A 15,807-nucleotide genomic window follows, 5' to 3' on the forward strand; every position below is an offset into this window, starting at 1 on the left:
TTTTATAAAGTCCCTTGCTTGCAACGGATGGAGAGAGCCAGAAAATTAAAATACTAGAATGGAACAAGATCCCTGAGTGTGGAGGGGGGCGGGGGGTGGTGGTGAAAGAAAGAAAAAGCAAGCTCTGCATGGCTCTCACTCCAGGCACAAAAGCTCTTGGTGAGCTTATTTTGAGAAAGAGAGTGCTATGGAGCTCTGCCCACCAACAGGAGGGGAGTCTGCTCTTGGGATGCTCCTTTTAGATTACTGCCTTTAAGATCCTCATTTAAAATGCATAACAAGAAAAATGAAAGATGTGTCAAGTTTTACATGTGTGATAAAATACAAAGTAACTCCAGCATACCTAAGTGTCTAGCAAAATAGAGAGAGGAGTGTTAAAACTGTTAAAGGAAAATCCTATACTGGGAAACTTAAAAGCTTCCAAATCTGTAGAGGAACACGTTACTTTCTCCTTCTCTCTGTCAGGCAGCTGTCATACCTTGCCCTTTAGGGAGCTGCATTTCCATGACAATGAAATTACATCTCTCCCTTTACAGAGAGATTAAAAAAAAAACAAAAAAAAAACAACCACCCACCCCAATTACATCATCTAAAACTTTTGGCTGTGCAAACTGTCTTCTGCATTTCCAGCAGAAATAGCTCATTTTTCCTCTTTTGACAACTATATTTAGTCGCCCTAAAATACTGAAATGGTGTAATTCTTCAGGAAAGCCCAGTATGACTGTCTTGTTATGCAAGCATGGCTGCCCAAATCACCCATGTTTTGGGGGGAACTTCCTCCCCAGTGACTGCCTACTCAAAGGTTGGAAAACTCTCTATAGTTGCTGCCCTGGCAGCTGTTTTACTGGTGGCTATTATACACCCCTGAGCCATCACCAGAGGGGGGGAATCATGACTCCTGATGGAAAGAGGCAGATAGTGCAGACTTCAGAAGCACTTTACAGAAGTGGCCCAGGGCACCAGCAGAAGTTAATATTCTTAAACAGAAAAGAAAGGAGTTCTGATAAGTAATGATGGCGATAACATGAGTAGAAATGGAAAGGAAATAGATATGGGTTATAGGCATAAAAAAGTATGGACACAGGAGAAAGGAAAAAAAAACCAAACAGGAGCAGAAGGAAAATAATGGAAAATAATTGCAACAGCCAGGAAATATTTGTATGAGATGCTCCCTGTGCAAGCTGCGAATGTATTTGTGTGACCTTACTAATTCTCCATTTCCAGCTCTGCCTTTCTCATGCCCTCCAACATGTCAAGAAGGGATGGCAGAGTTACTGGCAGGGCCTTGCAGTCATCTCTGAGTGACAGACATAACGGAGGCGGGGAAATTTCGCACATGGTCCACATGTGCGTAGTGGAGCCTTCCCTTCCCACTGTCTCAGTGATCTCTCCTAGAAACACAGCAGATTGTGCGCACCTGCCATCTTCCTTTCAATTCTTTATCTCCCAGATAAACAGCATTCTGAGATTTGCAAATAAAGATATATCAGACACACTAACAGTTGATTACCAAGACAGCAAATGTATTTATACCTGAGCAACACATTGCTGAAGAAAGCTATGCTCCTCCTGAATGTCAGCTGGAAAAAATTTCAATCATGAGGATTTTAACAATTACGGAATAAAATGTACATCGCCATAGGAAATTAATTTTTTAAAAAATAATGTAAAAGTTAGTAGGAACAGTGTATTAAATAGGGTGTTTTGATGTCATTGTGATAAGGTTGCAGCCATGTGTGAAGATGAAAGTATTCTTCTAGGTGTTGATCTGCTCTGATGTTTCCAGTTAATATGTAATAACCTTACTGAGCCATACAGGAACATTCTATCCCAGAAAGGGCTGAATAGTTCTACTAATAGAAAATCTAATTATTTTGATTAAGCGTGCTATATACTAGCATGTTCCGAGTGCAAAAAGCAGTAACCTACACAAAGGGAAAAAGTAAATCACAAAATGTCCATTCCAATTTATATTATTAACTTTTTGCTTTTATAGTTCATGCTTCACTCCTTTCTAATCAAGAATGTTAATTCTGTGGGCACTAAGCTTGGCCAACTTGGCAAATGCAAAGAAGAGAACAAGACAAAAACCCCTGTCACCTGAACGGTGTCATCCTCCCTCCAAAAGCCCTGGCTGGCAATAGCTGCCTTAGAGCAGCCGGCTGAGCTTTGCTTGACTCTTATAAGTTCTTATCTTGTGTCTAACAGACCATAGTGCCAATGCAGTATGAAACCCGGATGTCTTGTGGACTTGTCAAAGGTCATGCCTACTCTGTCACGGCCGTGGAAGAGGTACGTACAGTCCCTTTCCTCCAGCTATGGCGAGCTGTGTTCTACACTGACCTAGAACCATGCACGGCAGCAAAGCCATGAGGGGGGGGAAAAAGCAAAACAAATTATGAGCTAAGGAAACAAAATTTATATTTAAATAAATGAAAGCCTTGTGGAGAAATAAACCTGTCCAAGTTTTGGCTTTCCGGGGAAATGGATATTCCACCATGGTCTGCTTGGGCAAAGGTGTCCACAGCCAGCCACCTCCTAGTCTTACAGTCTTCCTGCACTCACCTGAAGCAGGTCAGACTGAACAATGGCCCAAGAAAGCACCATCACTGGAGGAGCTGGTATCAGCTGTTTGACAGGCAGAACATTTCCTTTTCAACCTACCCTCAGTCTATTCTTGTTGCATTCTTTTTCAATTAGACAACATTTAAAGGGGAAAAAATACGTCTGGTAAGGCTGAGAAACCCCTGGGGGCAGGTGGAATGGAACGGACCTTGGAGTGACAAGTGAGTAAAATGGAGCTTCACGTGATTTGAAAAAAAAAAAAAAACCAACCCTGCAGCTTATTTGCCCTTATGTAGTTTGTGCATGACCCTAGCATGTAATGATGAGGTATCATCTGAATTGTCTTTGCTGTCATTTTGACACGTGCACTTTGAAGTTGATCATAATTGAGTGCTTAGCTGAAGCTATAAAAAGAAGAGAGTACCTAAAATGATGTTAAGAGGGGCTTTAATCACTGGAAATGAAGAGAGAGCCCAGTCAATCTGGTCTTACTGTCTAGCAAGTTCAGCAATGTCCACTTTCAAAACAAGATGTGACAGTAGAAAAATCTTTTGAGTTACGGAAGAACTGGATGAAGGAAGATGTCAGTACCTGAGCAAGTTTGGATAAGACTTCTCATTAGGTTTTACTAAAAGGAATTTCAATAGCTACTCCAGCAATGAGAGTCTGCAAACACTTTTGTCTTCAGGTTAAACAAAATGAACACAGTTCAGCAGATTTTTGAGAGCTGCTAAGAGGCAGGCTGAAGGGAAGGCAGAGAGGAGTAGGCAATTGCTTATTTATTTGGGCATGTGGAGAGGAAGGTAGCATTGAGAACAAATGGTTGCAAAGCTCACAAAGGAAAAATTATATGGATGTAGCAAGATGACTCTTGACTTTCCGTTCTACGAGGTTTACAGTAAAGAGTAGAAATTTTAATGAAAACTGTATTGCGAATCATAATCTAACTTGTGTACACTTTTGAAGGTCAGAGGAGTGGAACTTCATTAATGAAGCAGAGAAAATCCGCTTGCAGCACAAGATCATAGAGGATGGGGAGTTCTGGTGAGAATATCAGTCAAAAACCTGTGTTTCTCTAGGAGATATGCAACTATAGCAAAAATGAATCACACTGAACTACTTAAATCTGCTAAAACCATTGCAGTAATCCCTGTTTGCCTTCATGTTCCCAATAAGCCCTGCTCTGTGATCACCTCATTCTCCCACCAGGGTTTATCAAGTGCCACCAGCACAGTCCTTCTAATTATGCCACACTGCCACAAGCTCTCCATCACCCTTCCCATGTACCATCCTCTCAGCCCAGCATCCCCCAGTTTGGAGCTGTACCTGAGTAAACTGACCAACAAGCAGACCAAATGCATTAGGAAATCATGGCACTCCCACTGCAAACTTGCCCTAATAGTGGCAGTAACATGGGTCACCCTCCTCCACCTCACCAGGATCTTTCAGACAACCACCCACTGTGTAAATCCATTTGGGTTCAGTTTCCCCTCAATTCCTCCAGGATATCATTTGAAGATTTCATGAGACACTTTACGAAACTTGAGATCTGTAACCTCACACCTGATACTCTGGAAGCCGATAAACTCCAGACCTGGACTGTGTCAGTCAATGAAGGGCGCTGGGTGAGAGGCTGCTCAGCTGGAGGTTGCCGCAATTATCCAGGTGAGCAATAGTTTAAAAGAGATAAGGCCTCTCTGATGGGGACTGTATTAGATCCCACAGGCTAAGTCATACCACAGTCTGATCAGTGCTTGGCTGTAGGAAAAGCTTTGCTTCCTCAGTGGACAAGGCATGCGATTTTGTAGCTGGAAATCCGTCACTAGGTTTGTGACAGCACCTCGTAAGCCCAAAAGGCAGGCCTGGCAAAGATAAATCATTGTTCAAATACTTCACAGTGCCCCAAGTAAAATAAGAGAGATCAATTTCATTTTAAACAGTTGGATTTCACTTGGTAAATCCACTTTCTGATAGCTTTAGGTGCTTTGGAAGTTTGTCAGATGCCAGTTCTTCATTTTATATCCTCCTTTGCTGTGCAGTTTTGTTAGAAATATGTAAAACCCATAACGCATAAAAAAAATATATATGTATTATCCCAATTTTAATGTTTCCCTCAGGAGCCACAGGCAGGGAAAAGTTCTCTTTGATCATGAGTATCATTAGAAAACTGAAGCTTTACATGTTTGCTTTGGGTTGTTGGGGGGATTTCACAGATACATTTTGGACCAATCCCCAGTATCGCTTGAAGCTCCTGGAGGAAGATGATGATCCTGAGGATGAAGAGGTTGTCTGCAGCTTCCTCGTCGCACTGATGCAGAAAAATAGGAGGAAAGAACGCAAGCTGGGAGCCAACCTCTACACCATTGGCTTTGCCATCTACGAGGTACCAGCTCTAGACTTTGTTCTTAGCACTGTGGTCGCAAATCCTGACAGTATGCATTTACCAAGAGAGACACTGAATCATTCAGCCTGACTACAGGAATTGCAATTTTTACTTTGCAAGGAACTCAGGGGAAACCTGGAAGAGAGGAAGGAAATTCAAGGCTTTTTAACCATTCAGCCTGTAGTAACATCAGGGTTTACCCCATCTATAAGTAACACACTTTTTAGGCTTTTATAGTGACTTAATGCTAGATTTCAACATATTATTTCTCATATATCCTTCAATCTCCCTTTCATCCTTGCTGAAACTAAACATTTCATTAACAGAATAGTGTAAAACTGGAAACAGACATCCAAGACACATACGTAGCAATTAACCTCTGTCCCTGCTATCAGCTTCATGAAGAAGTCAATTTACTCAGTCCCTTGCACAAACATATTTAGTTCAGATCTTACTGGATCTCGTGCAGATCCCAAGAAATCTAAGGAAGAAAGAAATTGCTTAGAATAATTATATAACTTGGGGCATTCTATCTACTGGCTGTGTCCCCAGAAATCTATGTGAACACCCTTCTGTATGATCTATAAACAAGTGGACTCACCTAGCAGCTCTGACTGTTTCTTCTCTTTGTTTCTCCCTAAGGTGCCCAAAGAGGTATGAGCAGAATGGAGGCAGATTGACATCTTGGTGTATGCTCACAGCTAGTGTTACTGTTTTGCCTGTCTGTAAGTCAGCAGGATACTGTCCAGTCAAGTTTGTTTTCAGGGATGTAACAAAAGCGAAACTGCTAACCTTTCTGCTTTGAATGTTTATTAGTAACATTTTGCAAGTAATTTTTAATTCCTTCTCACTCACACCCTGTTTCCACCTGCACCTTTTCCTTAGTCTTTCTTTTCTATTCATATGCAACCTGGCCGTGTCTTGCATGGTCGGTCAGCGAGCACTTTGCCATTGCATCCCATGCAGAAGCACCCTAAACTACTTCCATTTCCTCCTGCGAATAATTCCAATGGCCTGTATCCTGCAGCCACAGCATTTTCTCCATAGTCTCAGGATTTGTTTGGAAAACAAAACGTATTTTCAGCCATTGAAGAAAACATATTGAAAGTACACAGGCTAAGTTTTTCTGAGCCTGCCAGTAGCTGAATTGTTGGCACCACAAGTTTTGCGAACAAGCTCACCTGAAGGCTACGTTACCTGGAAAACATGAAGACAACAGTCTAAATGTTGTCTTTGCTGACTATTTTACAGGTGGTCATTTCTGCAGCAAACAGCTTACAAGAGTTTTTAGCCCACAATTCTTGACTTAATTTTCATATTTGAACCAATGCAACTTTGAGTATCATGTTTCTTTAGCAGATTCATGTTTTGTCCAGGCAAGGACATGTTTCCACTGAAAGCACCTTCACCTTACCACACTGCTTGTAGGAGTTTGCATATACCATTCCTTGCCATGCCACCCTCCAAGGAAAGTAGCTGAACTTTGGTTACACATTACTTAGTATCCAACAAAACATGACATGAGCCAGCAATGTGCTCTCGCAGCCCAGAAGGCCAACCGTATCCTGGGCTGCATCAAAAGAAGTGTGGCCAGCAGGTTGAGGGAGGTGATTCTGCCCCTCTACTCTGCTCTGGTGAGACCCAACCTGGAGTACTGCGTCCAGCTCTGGGGCCCTCGGCACAAGAAGGACATGGACCTGTTGGAGAGGGTCCAGAGAAGGGCCACATAAATGATGAGAGTGATGGAGCACCTCTCTTATGAGGAAAGGCTGAAAGAGCTGGGGTTGTTCAGCCTGGAGAAGAGAAGGCTGCGGGGAGACCTTATTGCAGCCTTTCAGTACTTAAAGGGGGCTTGTAAGAAAGATGGGGACAGACTTTTTAGCAGGGCCAGTAGTGATAGGACAAGGGGTAATGGTTTTGAACTAAAAGAGGGTAGATTCAGACTGGATATAAGGAAAAAATTCTTCACTATGAGCGTGGTGAAACACTGGAACAAGTTGCCCAGAGAGGTGGTAGATGCCCCATCCTTGGAAACATTCAAGGCCAGGCTGGATGGGGCTCTGAGCAACCTGATCTAGTGGTAGATGTCCCTGCCAATTGCAGGGGGGATGGACTAGATGGCCTTTAAAGGTCCCTTCCATCCCAAAGCATTCTATGATTCTATGAAAACAGTCAGTTAAAAGTGCCTACACAGTAGAAGTCAGCCAGCGCTCTGCAGGTGGGCCCTGGAGCAGCCCTCAGAAGCCAACTAGACCCAGCCACTAGCAACCTAAAGGTGACAGACTCCATATCTGTTCCCAGCTAGCAACCCTCATCAGCTCCCTGCTTGCTAAGCTGCTGCTTCATTTGTGTTTTCTGTCCCAACCACGTCCTGCCTGCATGACAAGCCACCTGGGGAATGGGTAAGACTTCCTTGAAGACAAATGGACTCATTTGTTCTGCAGATGCATGGTACTAAGCACCACTTGCAAAAGGATTTTTTCCTCTACAATGCCTCCAAAGCTAGAAGTAAGACCTATATAAACATGCGAGAAATCTCTGAGCGCTTCCGGCTACCACCCAGCGAGTACGTCATCATCCCATCGACATACGACCCCCACCAGGAGGGAGAATTCATCCTGAGGGTCTTCTCAGAGAAAAGAAGTCTTTCAGAGTAAGTTGCAGATCCATTTATCTGACCATAAAGGTGGAGGTGAGCTTGCTAGTCTGTTATAGTCATGTTCCCAGTTTGCTACACCCTGCTTTTAATTTTCTTAACTTCATTACAAACTCCAAGCTGCAAACTCATTTCCCCAAGCTTCCCTTATAGTCTAGCAAGAGTCTACTTTGAATTGTCTTTGGAGAAGCTTACTACTTGCAGGATATCCTTTGTAAATACACCATTAGCCATTTTTAATAATGAAAATGAACCTGTCTGATTTTATTGCTGTATGCCACTGGCTGAAGTTTTGGCCAGATAGAACATTGAACCAGATCTAATTTCAGTCACGAATGAAACACAGAAAGAGGTAGTTATTTATTTTCCATCCTGCTCTTCAACTAGTTTCCCAGAGCTCAGCAAATTGCAGCCAGTGTCACTTTGCTTAGGCCAAACAGCTTCTGTTTTACTCCCAGCTGTCAAAGTTCAGTGTAATCAAGGCTCTTTAGATGAGTAAACCAAGCAGCAGTGCTCCTGGAAGTGCTACTTGGGATGCTCAGCTCAAACTGGGAAAAGCTACGTCTAGAGCCTGCAGCTGTAATGCTTGAAAGCCAGCTCACATCACTGCCTGTTTGGAAAGTTCAAGTGGCTGCTTATAAACCAGCTACAGAAACAAGCAACGTTGGGAACAGCCACTTCCCTGATTTATTTACTTTCTGCTTTCTTCTAGGGAGGTTGAAAACATGATTGAGGCAGAGCGTCCATCAGTAAGTACTGTCCTGGGCCTCTTTTGTATGTGAATAGAAGTAGGGAGGGGAGGAGCATCGCATCTAGGGAAACCTACAGCAGGAAACCATTTGTGGCCACATTTCTCAGCAAGATACTTTTATTAACACTTGCTTTATATACACTACTTTCTAATTTGGACAGACCAAAATCTTTTGCCAGATTTGAAGTCTATTCCTGGCATAAAGAAGCTGGATGCTAAGCATTGTCTTTGCCTCCATCGATTGAGAATATTCATTTACTGGGGGAGGCCTAGTTCTGTGCCGAGATTTGTCTGTGAAATTGGTATCTCATCTAATAAAGAAAAAAGTACCTTATTTTGAAGTACATGCTTTCTGGAAAAGGATCTTACTGATATTCTGATTCAAACTAGCACCCATGACAAGCTCTAACTCTTCAGCCTGGGGTTTTACACATCTCTATGGGAAAACACTAGAGCTAACAATACAATTAGTCTTGAAAAAAGATCAGAGGAAATGCTCCTGCCCAGAACAGAGCGCCATCAAACCTTGCTCAGAAGCGTTCCCCTTTTGTTTGCTGTCATGATAACAAAATAGCTGTCCAAATCTGGTGGCATTTAATTGCCACTTCAGATAACATTGATCTGTGGGCACAGACGTCCAATCTCCACTGCGCTGACAGGCTACGAGAAAGAAAAGGAATAGTCAGAGCTAAAGGTACAAGAGAGATTTTATTCAAGCAGACAAAGCCTCAGATGAGACGGGACACTGTTTTGCTATGGTTTCTGCAATTTCTGTCCTTCAGTATGCAATTTCTTGGTGGGTGCATTTTCCCTTATTTTTTGAGATTTGAAAAGTGTATGAATATAAGAATAGGAAATAAAAATGTGAGAAAGGGAAAGAAAAAAATTAAATTTTACCATCAGCTCTGCATAATATGCATAAAATCTACAAATCTGTTTAAAAACACTTTTTTTTTTTTTAAATTGTCTCTTTTTGTACAGAAGAAGAAAAAGGGCAAGGTGGGTACTCGTGCAACGTGCTGAATGCTAGCAAGACAAAGAGCATGTGCAATGCATGCAGCAGGAGCACAGTTCCCTGGCATCATTAGTGATTTCTCTGCATCTGGAAACGGGTCCCATTAATGAAGGGCACTGGATAAGAGGCCATTTTCAAGCAGCAAAGATTTTGTCTTACTACACTAAAATCTAATGAAATAGCTATAGCATCATATACCCTTCTCACGAAAAAGGGTGACAGAAACTTTTCAGCTTTACAAGCTTGGTCCTCTGGGTTGCTCAACTACCCTTCTTTCCTGCCCCTCCACAGGCATCCAAACACCCCTTTCTAATGGAAGTCACCCCTCCTCCAGACACATGCCTCACATTTGCTTTCCATTGCCTAATCCAGCTACTCCTCTTTCCTGACGTTTCTGCTCACTAGAGTCCAGGATTCTCCTTTCGATTCTACAGAACACACTTAGGACCCTGAAAATGTAACCAGGCATTTTAATCTCAAGACAGGCTGATTGCAATTAATACTCTAGGGAAACACATTTGCATCTTGTAGCAGCTTTCCTTGTTTTAAATGCACTAAAACAGAACAATTGCACGTGGCTGCTTACAGCTGAATGCTTCAAGAATTAATACAGAGAAGGAACATAAGCTTTGCATAATTAACAAGCTCCTACACAAATACTCACTTTCTGTGTGGGATTCAGATTCTGTTTGCTTTCAGTGCTACTGTCCTTCACAGACAGGGGCAAGTTCATCAGTTTAACTGAGAATCAAGAATCTGGGAGGCTTATTTTGCTTTAAAAAAAAAAAAAAAAAAGTTACATTTAAATGGTTTCTGGCTTTCTGAAAAGGAAAGCTAGAAGCCAGAGACTGCACTATTTTGCAAAAAGACTTTTGCAGCTTTTCTAGCATGAGGAGAGCAGTAACTTCAGAAATTCCTCCACCTTTTCTTTTCTTTGTTTTCTTTCATTCCCAGCTCTGGCTTCTCCAGGCACTCTCTTGGGGCAGGAGCTGTTGCTGCATGCGCTTTACCACAGAACGGGTGTTGCCAAATACTTTCCCTTCCACTATTTTTTGTGTAATTTCCACTCCTCTTCTGCTCTCTTCCTTCTTCTTCTAGCCTATCATCTTTGTTTCCGACAGAGCGAACAGTAATAAGGAGCTGACAGCAGATGAAGATGCTGGCAAAGATGGTGAAAAAACCCACGCAGATGAAAAAAAGGTTTCTGCAGCAAGTGGCAAGGGGGGAAATAGGGTTTGGTCTGGCTAGCATGAAAGAGTGGCTGGGGAGAGCACAGGAATGGGGAAACATCCTTAGATACTTCACAGCTTTTCATCAAATCTTACCATAACTTGCATCTGGTTTTTGTGGATCTGGTGAGCATGAGCGAACAGAGACTATCCCTTCGGTTACTTAACACCTGTGCTGGAGGATGTAGTTGCTTGAAAAATATCTGATTGCTCTCTCACACAAGGATCCCAGCTGTGAGAGATCCTTTCCATGAGCAGCGCGGTTCAATCCACTCTTGCTCAGCCCCCTAAAGTGGTACCCACTTTATACAGGGCACACAGGCAAATCGCACCCAAGGGGCTTCAGGAGCTCCTGCCAATGATCGCAGCCTCTCCCCACTACAAATTACACAGCCCTACACCAGTCCCCATTGGCCACAGAAAAAATGCCTGAGTAAACTCAGGAGCTCCTGCACTCGTCCTCTTCTCTCACTACCGGAGAGGAGGAAAACAGGGTAGCAAATTCAGAGTTTCTGCCTGCAGGTGGCTGAGGGACACGAAATGCACCAGCCAGATCCTGCACCCAGGCTGGTGGCGTCCGGAGGCACGGCTTGAATGTCTGCTTACAGGGAGCGTGCTGTTCTGCTGCACAACTGCCAGAGCATGCAGGTGGCAAAGTGGGAACTGATCTTAAGTTTCCTCTGCATTTACAAAAACAAAAATAAGAACTAAGCCAAGAAATTCATAGAATCATTAAGGTTGGAAAAGACCCTTAAGATCATCAAGTCCAACTGTTAACCTATCACTGCCAAGTCCACCACTAAAACATGTCCTTGAGCACCACGTCTACCCTTCTTTTAAATACCTCCAGGGATGGAGACTCCACCACTTCCCTGGGCAGCCTGTTCCAGTGCCTGACTACCCTTTCGGTGAATAAGTTCTTTCTAATATCCAACCTAAACCTCCCCTGGCGCAGCTTGAGGCTGTTTCCTCTCATCCTATCGCTTGTTACTAGGCAGAAGAGACTGACCCCCACCTCGCTACAACCTCCTTTCAGGCAGTTGTAGAGAGCGATAAGATCTCCCCTCAGCCTCCTCTTCTCCAGACTAAACAACCCCTCTTCCCTCAGCTGCTCCCCGTAAGAATTGTTCTCTAGACCCTGAAAATTCACTTTACTTTGTTACACATAATTCCTGTAATTTAATATTGTGGAGGGAAAAATAAAATAGAGTTTCCTTTTTTCAGTATCAGCCTCAGAATTCAGGCTTGCTCTTTGCACATGTCTGAGAAAGCTTCACTTTCATGGTTTTCCTCTGTCTCACGTGCCACTTGTCTCCAGCAAGGGGGCTCCCACATTAGAAGAGCTCTCAAGCCCGAGTCCCTCTGGTCAACTCATAGCCTACAAGGCAGCTATGGAGCAGATATGCCTCTTCTGCTCCAAACTTCTCCTTTGCAATGTTTTGAAACAAAAAATTAGAAGATAAACATCCGTCAGTGAAAGTAATCCTTTAGGCTCCTTCCAAGAGGAAGGAAAGCAGTGGGATGAAGTTAAACACCTAGCAGTTTTGCCAAGGAACACATTTAACCCAAAAACCAGGGGAAAGGAGCAGGAGGATGACCCGTTCCTCCAAAGAGCTCCAGATTCACTAAGAGGCTCCTTCACACAAGGGCAAGTGAGCCCCCCAGGCCCTTTCCCTTCCCTGCTGGGCTAAGGTTGTACCTCTTTTTTCCTTGTCTCTTTTCAGCGTCCTTCAGCAAAAGCTCGTGAGAGGACTGAAGAGGAAGAACAGTTTAGGAATATTTTCCGACAGATTGCAGGGGATGTGAGTATGCAACTGATCCCTGTCACTGCCATCAAAGCAGCCTAGCCACAACAGCACCTGCGTCGCAGGTTCAAAACACTGAATTTTAAAATTTCCTTTGAACTTCCTTGTACCAAATTTCATTTGAGATCTGAAGCTAAGCAAAATCAAATAAAAATCCAATTAAGTATACAGCTATCCTCATATGTACATATAAGCTATTCCCATTGTGTACAAGGGAGCCTTATTTAAATTTAGGCTTTTACTTTACTACAAGATGCTATTTTGCGTAGCATGGATAAACAAGTTAAAAATACAATGCCATCCAGTACATGCTTAATGAGGGAAGTTAAAAGTAAAAACAGATCAAAGAACTGCATAAATCAAGAGGCTGCAAATGGGTTACAGGGATTTTTGGCTTATACAGTGGCTTGAAATTACTGATTGTTCTTCTAGTTGTAGTTTAATAAGCACTATATGGTAACTTAGGACCTACCTTGTACTGCAGCCTCAAGAAAGATTTGGACTAGTATTTATATAAATTAGAATGCTCTCTAGTTTGAAACATGTATATGCCATACTGAAAAGTGACCAAAAATTTCATACTTTTAGCATATCCATCCATAAAATGATCTGCTTAATAAGGAACATTGTAATTAATGATATTCTCACCACATTTTCCACCAGGACATGGAGATCAATGCTGAAGAACTCAGGAATGTTCTCAATAACGTCGTAAAAAAACGTGAGTTTGAGCATGTTTTTCAGTAACGCTGGACAAAGAAATCTGTGATATAACATAACCCTCCACCCCTGAGTTGCACTCTAAAAATTATTTACGGTTTCAAATTCACAAATTTCCTAGTTATACTTCCATGGACTTTGCATCTGAGACTTCAGCAAGCTGAACTTTTCACAGAGATGCTCTCTACAAGAGATCAAGTACTGATAACGCAGAAATGAGCAAATGTTCATTGGAAGCACCACACAGGATAATATAGCGTTTCTAGCAGTCTGCAAATGCCCTTTGGAAAAAAAAAAAAATTCTAATGGAGAGGCAGACCTTTCTCCCTGTTTAGCAAACTTAAGCCTACAGACCCTGGGTTTACTTAGTTACCTGGAAGTTAGTTTAGAGTTTTCCAGAGATTTTTATTGTATATAACAGGTCAAGAAAAGTAATCTCTAATTCACAAGCAATAACATTACTTAGGCTCTTTTCAGATTTCTCTACCACTCATTTCTTATTGGATGAAGGAAGAAAATTTGGTTTCTACCTCGAGTAGAGTTACACCTAACAGGAAGAAGTGCTTGCTGACTTGCATGATCTGTTTTCACCTTGGATCATTTATTTCAGATAAGGACCTAAAGACAGAAGGATTTGAACTGGAATCCTGCCGCAGCATGATTGCTTTGATGGATGTATCCTTTTCTGGTGAAAGAGGAGTGCTTGATACCACACTCATCCACTTGGATTGTATTTTCCACCACTACACACACAACTTAGTAAGCCAGGGAAGCAGAACATTACATTATAGCCTGCAGTCAGATAACACAGCATTCCTGGTTTGGCACATGTTAATTCCAGTCATCTCAACATTAGCGTAGTTGGCAGATGAAAATATCCCAAAACAGAAAACTACAGAATAAGTTAGTCAGTATGATACCCTCCCTTAGGTATCAGCAACTGGCCAGCTTGTGTACTAAAGCATGACTTAAAAAAAAATTTTTTTTAAACCAACTCAACATAACTACCGCTCTTGCCAACAAACTTACTATATTTCTCTCTTATCTTTAAGTTTATAAGGTATTATACAGTCCACTGTGTGCTTAGCATGCAACGCATACAGAAATTGTCTCAGATCAAGTATAATAAAACACACTACAAGATGCCATATGGGGTTACCTCTGATACAACATCACTCAGTTTTCCTATTTGACTTAATGCGTGATTTTGAGAGAACACAAGCACATTCAAACATAACCAGAACAAAATTGTAACTACAACCCAGAGCCATAATGGTTGGAGCCTAAACACGTTTCTGTAAATGGCTTTAGTCAATGTTTTGCTTAGTCCTCACTTCATTTTAAGCAAGGCAGAAAGAGCTTCACTCTAGGATAAAGTTCAGTTGTCAGAAAAACATTGGGTAAGCTTCACATTTGGAGGTATTTGGAAAGAGCCCTCTAAAACATCCTGCTCGCGTACTTTATAATAGTTCCAGGAGCAAGCCTCTCTCCTGTACCAGACGTTTGCTTTTACACAAAGTACAAATAGTGCTTCATGCTCCTGAAACAAAATACTATGCACAATAACCAAAATGTTCACAAATATTTTATTGCGCAGTTCAGCCAGCTCTTAGTGCTGAGGAGATTCTGAACTCAGTTTCGCATTCACTTCACCAGTAGCTGCACACTTAATTAATTTTCCCTTTAAAATGTGGGGTTTTTACCTGAATGCTTGCATCACAGACAGACGGCTCAGGGAAGATAAACTTTGATGAGTTTCGACATCTCTGGGACAAGATTAAAAGCTGGCAGGTATTGCTGGTATCCACAGTACTGTTCTTCACACCTTCTGCAGCGCAAAAGCTCGTGTAGGAAAACCAGACCTCTCTACATAGACTACAACAAAAAGAAAAGCTAAAAAAATTGCAAATTAGCTTCTAAAAATAAAAGTAACGTCTCTCCTCGTCCTACTCACAGCCTAAGCAAATAGCCTGAATCTCTGAAGCTCCAGCACTCATGTAAAAACTTCCCCCATGAGAACAGCACGGAGGCATACAAATTGGAGGAGAGGGGTGATGAGAACTAGAATCAGGCCTTGCAAATTGCTTAATTAGGGCAATCAAGAGAGAGGATTAACAGCATAAACTCAAGTCAAACAAGGAGAGTCTCTAGGGGAGAGCTTTTTGCTTCTCACAGCATGGATCTAAATTATTTTACCTTGTGACTGAGAGGAGCTCTGTGCTGACAACCCAGACTGCCCAGAAGCAGCAAATGGCAAAGCCTCCAAGTGCCTGTGGCACACATCCCATACCCACTCAGTGGGTACATTCAACAGAAGTACAAGCTTTTCATTTCTGTTGTGTATTTATTTTGTTCTTTTTGCAGAAAATTTTCAAGCGTTATGACACGGATCATTCAGGAACGATTAACAGCTACGAGATGCGCAATGCAGTCAATGATGCAGGTACTTCCCCTGTGTTCAATGCCCAACAGCCAAAGAAACCTTATTATGGTTGATCTGTCACAGGGTGAAATCAGGAACACAGTGCAGGCTTTTAAAAAGAGACCCTACAGAAATTCAAAAATCCTTTTTTCCCCAACAGAGCTTCTCAAATATCCAAATGGCAAGTCTTGTATGTCTTGCCAACCAAAGAGATCTCTTCAGCCCTTTCAACTTTCCAATGAATGATGCTCTGCTGTCTTA

At 42.2% G+C, this 15,807-nt stretch overlaps 1 protein-coding gene across 3 annotated transcripts in view; it reads left to right on the forward strand.

The window, feature by feature from the left end:
* The window catches only part of CAPN3 (calpain 3), a 41,231-nt gene that overhangs the window by 17,098 nt on the left and 8,326 nt on the right, over positions 1–15,807 (forward strand). The window contains exons 8-22 of one of the 3 annotated variants that reach the window (XM_009473760.2): positions 2,209–2,292; positions 2,701–2,786; positions 3,532–3,609; positions 4,070–4,230; positions 4,779–4,948; positions 5,591–5,602; positions 7,393–7,601; positions 8,317–8,353; positions 9,337–9,354; positions 10,469–10,570; positions 12,324–12,401; positions 13,068–13,125; positions 13,735–13,799; positions 14,847–14,915; positions 15,489–15,567. In XM_009473760.2, the coding sequence (XP_009472035.1) occupies positions 2,209–2,292; positions 2,701–2,786; positions 3,532–3,609; positions 4,070–4,230; positions 4,779–4,948; positions 5,591–5,602; positions 7,393–7,601; positions 8,317–8,353; positions 9,337–9,354; positions 10,469–10,570; positions 12,324–12,401; positions 13,068–13,125; positions 13,735–13,799; positions 14,847–14,915; positions 15,489–15,567 (1,306 nt within the window). Of the gene's footprint in view, positions 1–2,208; positions 2,293–2,700; positions 2,787–3,531; positions 3,610–4,069; positions 4,231–4,778; positions 4,949–5,590; positions 5,674–7,392; positions 7,602–8,316; positions 8,354–9,336; positions 9,355–10,468; positions 10,571–12,323; positions 12,402–13,067; positions 13,126–13,734; positions 13,800–14,846; positions 14,916–15,488; positions 15,568–15,807 lie in introns of those variants that run through there. The other 2 variants (XM_087746314.1, XM_087746315.1) reach the window with 2 other exon arrangements.

Source organism: Nipponia nippon, unplaced genomic scaffold (assembly GCF_047370975.1).
Source record: "Nipponia nippon isolate SJK-2023a ecotype South Korea unplaced genomic scaffold, ASM4737097v1 scaffold_10, whole genome shotgun sequence".
Classification (NCBI taxonomy): Eukaryota; Metazoa; Chordata; class Aves; order Pelecaniformes; family Threskiornithidae; genus Nipponia; species Nipponia nippon.